General features: G+C 61.3%; 1 protein-coding gene across 1 annotated transcript; it reads right to left on the reverse strand.

The window, feature by feature from the left end:
* Positions 1-565: 565 nt before the first annotated feature.
* On the reverse strand, positions 566-8,165 carry ANAPC2 (anaphase promoting complex subunit 2). Its single transcript, XM_044439751.1, has 13 exons — positions 8,154-8,165; positions 7,475-8,109; positions 6,316-6,448; positions 5,421-5,595; positions 5,021-5,140; positions 4,615-4,732; positions 4,247-4,428; positions 3,808-3,949; positions 3,364-3,439; positions 3,024-3,227; positions 2,404-2,533; positions 1,770-2,005; positions 566-942 (listed from the first exon to the last, which is right to left on the reverse strand). The coding sequence occupies exons 1-13, from the start codon at positions 8,163-8,165 to the stop codon at positions 730-732; spliced, it is 2,376 nt and encodes a 791-aa protein (XP_044295686.1). The 3' UTR covers positions 566-729.
* Positions 8,166-8,176: the final 11 nt, after the last annotated feature.

Genomic DNA, 8,176 nt, shown 5'->3' on the forward strand with positions numbered 1-8,176 from the left:
CCATGCAGGTTTTGACCAGCCCTGCTTAGCTTCCAAGATTAGGCAGGACGAGGCTACCCAAGATAAGGCAACTTCCGGGGTTCCAAACGGAAAGGAGCAGAACAGACCCGCAAACTCCCCCCTCCCCCGTTCCCCCTCTGTATCCTGTCGAATAGATTGCGAGCCCACTGGCAAGGTCAGCCTTCTCTTTCAAAATCTGTACCAGACAGACTGTAGCTACTTTACCAGCGCAGTGCAGCAATGGCGACAATACCACCACTTCCGCCGGCCACAGGGAGCCTGGCATCTCCATCAGAGCGGCCCACCGCAGCTCTGCTGCGTCTCTCCCCCCGCCCGGTGCCTGCTGCCCTTCCTTGTCGCCTGCCCAGCTGACCGGGGAACCAGTCCCAGCCACCAAATTTTCTCAGCTTTCCTCTTGCACACGCACTGTAAGGAAATACAACAACGGGCTGGAGCGGCAGCAGCACCGGGAAGCAGCGTACCGGAGCCTGTGGCGACTGGCTGGACACAGGCAGCCCCTCTGGGCGAGAGCGTGGAACAAACTACGCGCAGCCCATGCTACAAGTGAGATGCAAGCCGTTTTATTATGCACAGAAGCAACCCATGGGGCACCCGCGTTGTCTCGTGTGCCTGGGATGGGCCTGGGAGGAGTCCCACACTGGCCAGATCCACACCCCTGGACTCACAGTCACATGGGCGCCAGACAGGCCACCCTCGGAGGAGCGGTGCTCAGCTGCAGCTCTTGGGCAGGCGGTAGACGCCGCCGGAGAAGATGAGCTGCTGCTCCCGCACCTTCTTCTGGAGGAAGCCCTGCAGCTCGAGGATGTCGATCTCCGTCACCACGGGGCCGGTCATCACGAAGACCTTGAGCATGCTGTGGATACGCTCCAGGGAGAGGCACTCCAGGTTGGTCAGCATCGCTTGGATGTAGGACCAGAAGAGCTGCACAGGAATGTGGAGGTAGAGCAGAGGTCAGGAATGGGCTTGCCTGCACAAATGGGCCTAAACGAGGCCTGTTCTTCCAGGACTGCCGGCGGCTAGTGCTCAACTCGTGCTGGGGTCCCTTGTGCTTCCCTGGGTCGGCAGCTCTACTGCCAGGCGGGGCCCAGGACAACCTGCACCTCCTTTGCTGCCTCTCCTGCCAGAGGAAATCGCTCCACTTCTGCCAGATCCCTGACCATAATGTGCTTTGCGGTGGATTCTAACTGCAAAGTGAATCTTTCCTTGACCGTGGGGCTTTTTTTATGAATGCAGAGCCTAAATTACAGGCCCAAGTCTGAGGGGAAAGCAAGGGAAACCCGATTCTTTCCCACAACCATGCTTTGGATGGCGACCCCCACATCAGCTCCAGAAAGGCTTGCATCGGGAAGTCCGGAGTATTTATGCGTGGAACAGACGGGAGCGAACCTGCTGTGTGAAAGTGGGCCCAGCCTGGCACTCCGCAGTCTGGAGGGCGCGACTGGCGCCGGGTGGCACCGCGACCCAGCCCTGGCTTTTCAGGTGGATGGCCTTGAGGCGTCTCTTCTGAAGGGGCTTGGAGAGCAGCTCCCTCTGCCCGAGAGCTTGCAGAGGCACCAGTGCTCCAGGGAGGTAACGCGGGCTGAGCCACGTGGAGGCCGGCTTGCAAAGCATCTGCCGCGCTCGTAGACCTCGGCTATCTGAGGGCGGGGCGCTGGTGTGGTGGAGACCGGGCTCCAGCACAGGCCTGCCCCCAGCCCAGCAGGCAGGGACCCCCACCCCCAGAAAAGCTTGACAGAGCACGGCAGCACCTGCAGCTCCTCCTCCTTCTGGTCGGCCTGCGAGGCCATGGCCGAGTCGCCCTCCTCGTCGCTGTCGATCAGGACCACCTTCTCTGCCCGGTCCTTCTGCTCCTCCTCGATCACTGTGAAGGTGCCCGGGGGCTCCTCCCGCAGCACCCCCTGCTGCAGCCACAGCGCCATCCTGCGCCGAAGTGAGGCCACAGGCACCTTCAGCGCCTCGCTCAGCTCCTCCAGGGTCCACGTGCCTGCGAGGGGAGGGGGCGCGTCACAAGCACAGCTGGGAGCACTGCCTGACTTTCCCCCATCGCTCTCCGGCCTCACTGATGCAGGGCTTCCTGCAAGCAGTGGCCCAGCTCCTGCCCGACCCTCGTGGCGCCTGGCTCCTGCTGTCCCAAGCATCCCGCCTGCTGCTGTGCAGGCCCAGGGACCCGCACCTTGGTCTCCCCGCCCTCGGCTGTTCCTGGCCACCTCCTCCTCCTCCTGCCCTCTTCCACTCCCCAACCGCAGCCTGTGCTGGGACTACAATTTGACTTTCCACTCAAGTCTGCTTCTGGGCCCCTGGTGCCTCTGCCATCTTGTCCTGCCTCGCCTCGTCCCGGCCGCGGACCCTGGCACAAGGTTCCAACAGGACCGGGAGCCTCACCCTTGCTCTGGAAGTGCAAGATAATGGCCGCGTGCACCGGGGACACGGCAAGGGAGAGCGTGCGGTCCGCCAGCTCTACATCCATGTTCACCAAGCCCAGGTGGTGCTTCCAGTTCAAGGTCCGCATGGCCTGCAACGGGTTGGAGGAGAGGGACACTCAGCGACCACAGGCCAGAGACCTGGAAAGGCCCCTGGCTCCAGGAGGGACCGGACTGGGCAAACAGCCCCCCAGGGCTCTCCCTCAGCCACTGTGCTTATCAGCAGATCTGGCACCACTGTCCTGACCAGGGCAGGCCTGCGTGACCTTGCGCTGCTCCACACAGGAAGTCTTCAGGAAACACGGCCCGGGAACAGGGCTCCGACGCTGCTGCACATAGCCAAAGGAAGGCGCCGCCAACGGGAAGCAAAGGGGTCGGCAGAGATGGAGGGAGCCCGCGGCTGAACGCAGACCAAGCATGGCCTGCAGTGCCTGCGGAGAGCAGGGCCCGGTGGCTCTCCAGCCTCCTTGCCATCCAGCTTCCTCTCTGGACCGCCACAGCAGCTTCTGGGGCCAACGTTGGCCCACCCCGCAGCTGATCCCCTCACGCCAGGCGGCCACCCCGCAAAGGAGCTGCACTCGCCTTCAGCTTCTCGTATTTCTTGGTGTAGGCCTCCATGGCCTCCTTGACCTGCTCAGGGAGCTCCAGCTTTTCCTCCTTCAGTGGTGGCCAGAACTCACTGGACAGGATCACGGCGCTGAGGCTGAACGGAGGCCTCTCCTCCTCGGGGAGTTTCTGCTCCTCGTCACGGATGTTGGCGTTAATACGGCGAGAGTCGGCCATGTCCTGTGGGGGGAGAAAAGGCCCGAGGGGGCCACGCCAGCTGAAGGGCCAGGAGAGGGTCCACGTCTCTTGCTTTCTCCCAAGCTGGGAACCAGAGAAGGGGGTAGGGGGCCCTTTTCACCGCAAGCCAACCACCTACTTTTAGCATGACCTCGATGGAGTGCATCTGGGCTTCTCCGAATCGCAGCTTCAGCAGTTCCACATTTCGGATTTCCCTGAGGCAGAGAGAGGGGACTCACAGACACCCAAGGAAGGAGAGGCTGAGGCCTGAGTGTGTTTTGTGCAAGGAAAGGAGGCAGCGGTGGGGGCTAGACCTGCCACCACCTTTGCAAAAAGGCAGCCTGGGACCAGTACGCCTGAGCTGTGTCCTGGGCAGCTGCGGAGCAGGGCCAAAGGCGAGAGCTACAACTTCCCCCTCGCCAAGCCCAGGCCCCAGTGCGCCCCGTGTTTTTTTCGAGTTGGGTGCCGCCGGCTGTCCGAAAAGGTGCCGTTCCTGCCACACCGCCTTCGGTTACAGGGCAGGCCAGGGGGAAGACCAAGGAACGTGGCACAGCAGGCCAAGAGAAGAGAGCGGCCCCCTCACCTCTCTGCGCTGTAGTTGAACTGGTGCAGCAGCCGGTCAGCCAGAAGCGTGCGGTACTCGTTGATGAACAGGTCTTTGCTGCCATAGATGCTCACCAGCAGGCTGATGATGTCCGATGAGCGTCGCTTGGAATTGGACTTTCCTGAGGGGAGAGGCAGGCAGTGAGGAACCAGGAGGAGCAGCTGCCTGGCAACAAGAGGGCGCCCAAGGGCCACCGAGGGGCTGGAGCCATCGCTTGGGACTGAGGCACAGTCAGGGCCCAACGGTTCCTCCGTCAGGCCGAGCACGGTCTCGCATTATGCTGGCGGCAGCGGCTGTGCCAAGCCGGCAATGGAGGCCTCTCCAAGGTGCTGCCCGGGACTGGCCTCGGGACCTTCCCTGTGCACAGCAGCCCTGGGGACGATTCCCACTCAGGGGCGCCCTTTGCAGCCCGGCTCACCCGGGTCAGCATCCACTGGATCGGGCACCCAGTCCTCTGGCTCGAAGCCGTCGTCGTCACTTTCCTGGCCGTTCTCCAGCGTCACGGGATCCGCTTTGGAGAGCTCACTGGCCAGGTCTGCACACCCTTCAGCGTCGCCAGTCAGGCCAGCCACAATCTGCCGCACCGTATCGTCCCTGGTTCTGTCAGAAGGGGACGGGGGCTTGTCACCCGATGACGGGCCGAAACCAGCACCGCTAAGTGCTCTGCGCTTGCCCGGCCACCCGCCGCTCCCCTGCAGGGAGCGGTGAAGGCTCTGCGTTCCGAGAAGGCGCCCCGCACTGCGTGCCCAGGCTCCTCGGGGGCCAGCCCACCTGCCGGCCTCTTACCTCAAGTACCTCCTGATGGGTTCGCAGGCTACCTCCAGGATGACCATGGAAGGGTCCAGTTCCCTCAGGGCCTTGATGGCGAAGATGTAGAACGTGATGATGTCTGAGGTGCTTACCCCTAAAGCAGGGGGGAGCAGAGATGACACAGAAGCTTCCAGCTTCCCGCCTGCAAAGCCCCCAGGTGGTAGGAGCGAGAGCTGAGCCAATGGAAGGGCTGGGACAGCATTCCCAGAATTCCCGGGGTCCCTGCGCAGGACGTGCTGTCTGAATTCTCTGTTCAAGTGGGATCTTCTCTGTGGCACTCAATGTGGAGTCTGTGAGCTCTTCGGGCACGTTCCTAGCAGGCTGGGCCATCCGTCGTGCACACGCTGTGCTGCCTGGAGATGGGCTGGGCCGAAACACTTACCGGGATGCAGAAGCCGCATTTCCAGGGCGCTTTTCAGGGAACCCAAAAGCTCCTGCCGCTGATTAGTCCTTTCCAGGCAGTACTTCAGGTCATCCACGGCTGGCTTGGACTCTGGGAAATCTGCAGGCCAAGAGGCAGAGGACGGCATGAGCCAGCCGGCCAGAGCACTGCGGGCGGAGAAAGGCACAGTGCGGAGTGATGCTTCCCAGCCCCGTTCCTGCTCCTGTGTGCCCAGAGGCTGCTGCTGTGCGGCTGCTCTGCTTGCCCCCTTCTGTTCTGTAGATGGGCGTGTGGCGCCCCTTGTTTTGCATTCTCAGCTGATGTTTGGTTTTGCTGTAATGCTTGAATGACAAGCATCGGTCCTAGAAAGGGCAAAGCCGGCCCGACTCCCGCCGCTCACCTCGGATGATGCTGAAGAGCTCCTCGATGCGCATACTGGCGTACAGGCGGTAGAAGAACCCCTGGACGTGGCAGCGCCACCGCTTCAGCGTGCTGCCTGCCTCAGCGGAAGGCTGCGCACAGGCCCCATCCTGCAGGAACACCTGGCTGAGCCAGCCGATCACTTTTTCAATCCACTGCAGGACAAGCGGAGAGACAGCCAAGATGCCATCAGGGGCTGCGGGGCCTCCAGCATGCACAACGGCCGTCCTAGCCATCCTCACCTCTCCCCACCCGCGTTGGAGGCAAAAAGGTAGCCCGAAAGGAACCCGGAGCAGCTCCTTCCGGCTTCACAAACGCTTTCCAGAGAAGGCCCCGGTCCCATCCCCAGATTTGGCCCTATAATGGGAGGCCCTGGAAGGCTCCAAGGAGACCACCCCTTGCGACCCACAATCAGCCCCAGACCTGTCAGCAATGCTTGGGCTCCACCACAACCCAGCTGAAGTGGAATACTGCTGGACCCCCATATCTGCCGGGAGAGGTTCAAGGCCTGAAACTATGGATAAAAGCGAACACTATACAGTGTGTGGAATTTCACGGAGAAAAGATTCATTCTCACCATACTTCCAAGCAACCTCAGCGCATGGCTTTTTTTCCTTCCCTATTAAATTGAGAATTTGCCTGTAAAGGAAGCACTTTACAGCCTCTCTTTCAGGCCAAAGCCAACAGCGTTTAAGTGAGACCATGGCAACTGGGCTGGTGGATACGGGGTCCTGCTCTATGGGTCCCCTGAAGGATGTCATGGAAGCCACAGTTTGACCAGGCCAGTTTCGAGAAATGCCCCACCGTGTGGAGCCGGCTCGGCACATGCGGCCAGGGAAAAAGACGCCCTTCTCGGCCAAGGCCTCCCCACTTACCTCCTGGAACTCCGTCAGGAAGGAGCGCTCATACTCCCCTCGGCACCTCCACTCCATCCGCTCCTCGATCATCTTGTGCAGGATATTGGTGACGGCATCCGCACTTACCCGCTCAAGCAGGTTCAGCCTGTGTCTGAAGGGACAGAAGTCTTTGCTCAGAAGTCACAATGGGGCAGCTCAGAAGGGGAAATAACCCCAGATCCTCTCCACATAGATTAAGCACCCTAAACACCTGGCTGCTCAAGACAAGCAAGTACCCGAAGGACCTCCTTTCCCAACTGTGTGAAATGAGGTTTGTGTGTTTTGAAATAGTCTGTTTCATCAACTGCTGCTGCTGCATTCTGGCAGCTCCCCTCGTTCTCCAGCTGCTCAGGATGGCATTCATGAACTTCGGATGTGACAGACGGTGGCATGTATATGAATGCCACAGTGGTGATGTTCCAGGGCCACTTGTGTTTTGCTCTGATAACAGCTACAACTCAAGCTGAAACTTGCCAGCTCCCTTGTTACTAGTGGAAATACGAAGTGGAAGCCGCTTCCGGCCTCTTAACTTCAGAGCACTCCTCGCCCTGGTGCTCTGCTCTCCTCCACTCAGCCCTTGCCCTTCAGTCTCTCTCTGCCTACAACTCTTGCCCCTCCAGCACCGCCACCCCGGGGGGGCCCTCTCCCTCGTCGCCTCTCAGAGCAGCAGAGTGTCCTGTGGACACCTGCAGAAAACCGAAGAGGGAGGGGAGGTGGCTGTGGAGCCATGGCATCATGATCATCTGTCAGGGCTACCATGAGCCCCAGGGCAAGTAAGTCCCCCTGTGCCGCTTTCTAAGCAGCCTAGCTTGCTGTGCCTCCTGAACCCACCCAGTAAAGAAAGAATCTCGAGGATAAGCAAGATGACCAATAGAGAAGGGCAGATAAAACAGGCTAGCAGCTGCCTCGTGTGTTTGGCCAGCCCGGTGCCCTTCACACGGGTCGAGACAGCTCCCAGCACTGGCCGGGGTATTCTGTGGGATGCAGAGCAGCAGAGTAGCCCATCTGGGGGGCACTAGCCTGGGGGAGGCTGCTGAGTTGGCCTGAATGCAGGACTTCCCACAAGCACGACACCATCTTTCACACCACATGGGGGAAAAGGTACGAAGAGAGTCTTCTGGTTGCGGAAGGTACGTACAGGATCTCGCTGAGCTGCTGGAACTGCTGCATGGCTGTGGGGCACCAGCACCGGTCCTTGGGGCAACCGCAGCCAGTGCACAGCTGGCCCCCTCCCGCAAGCTCCCCTTCCTCCGCCTCGCTCTCCTGCTCGTGCTCATGGCCATTCCTGCCGCTGCCCCCCTCGCCCGCCCGGTCCTCGCCTCGCTCCCACTGCCGCATGTAGATTTTGAAGCTGCGGCTGTAGAACCGCTGGATCATCTCCTGGAAGGCCTTCGTGGTGGAAAAGAAGAGGATGGCCCGCAGCATGGTGCAGACCTTCTCACGCAGCCCCTGGGAGCCCGTTCCCAGGAGCAGCCCGTCCCTGGTCCACGCCTCCATGAGGTCCAGGCTGTGCAGATAAGGGTCCAGGCGGCTCTTCAGCTGGCAGAAGGCGCCCAGGAGCAGGCGCGAGCACTGTGGCTCCTCCGCCGCCTGCTCATGCTGCGCGATGCAGGTCCAGAGCTCGGGGGCGATGCTCCTCTGCAGGTCGGTCTGCAGGACCTCCAGGAACCACTCCTCCAGCACGGGGTGCAGGTCGTGCTGCCGCAGGGCCTCCACGGCCGCTCGCAGGTCGGCATCCTTCAGCGGCCCCGCCAAGCCGGCCCGGGGCACTGCCTGGAAGGCAAGGCAAGGTGAGGCGAGGCGTCCAGTGCCCGGGCCCAAGGAGGCATCTCCTGGGCGC

Source organism: Varanus komodoensis, unplaced genomic scaffold (genome assembly GCF_004798865.1).
Source record: "Varanus komodoensis strain SLA01 unplaced genomic scaffold, ASM479886v1 scaffold36, whole genome shotgun sequence".
NCBI lineage: Eukaryota > Metazoa > Chordata > Lepidosauria > Squamata > Varanidae > Varanus > Varanus komodoensis.

Coding starts and splice junctions, on each gene's coding strand:
- ANAPC2 (XM_044439751.1), bottom strand. Junction 5,596..6,315: donor TCCTGACGGAGTTCCAGGAG/GTAAGTGGGGAG, acceptor CTTGTCCTGCAG/TGGATTGAAAAAGTGATCGG. Junction 5,141..5,420: donor GCTCTTCAGCATCATCCGAG/GTGAGCGGCGGG, acceptor CTTGGCCTGCAG/ATTTCCCAGAGTCCAAGCCA.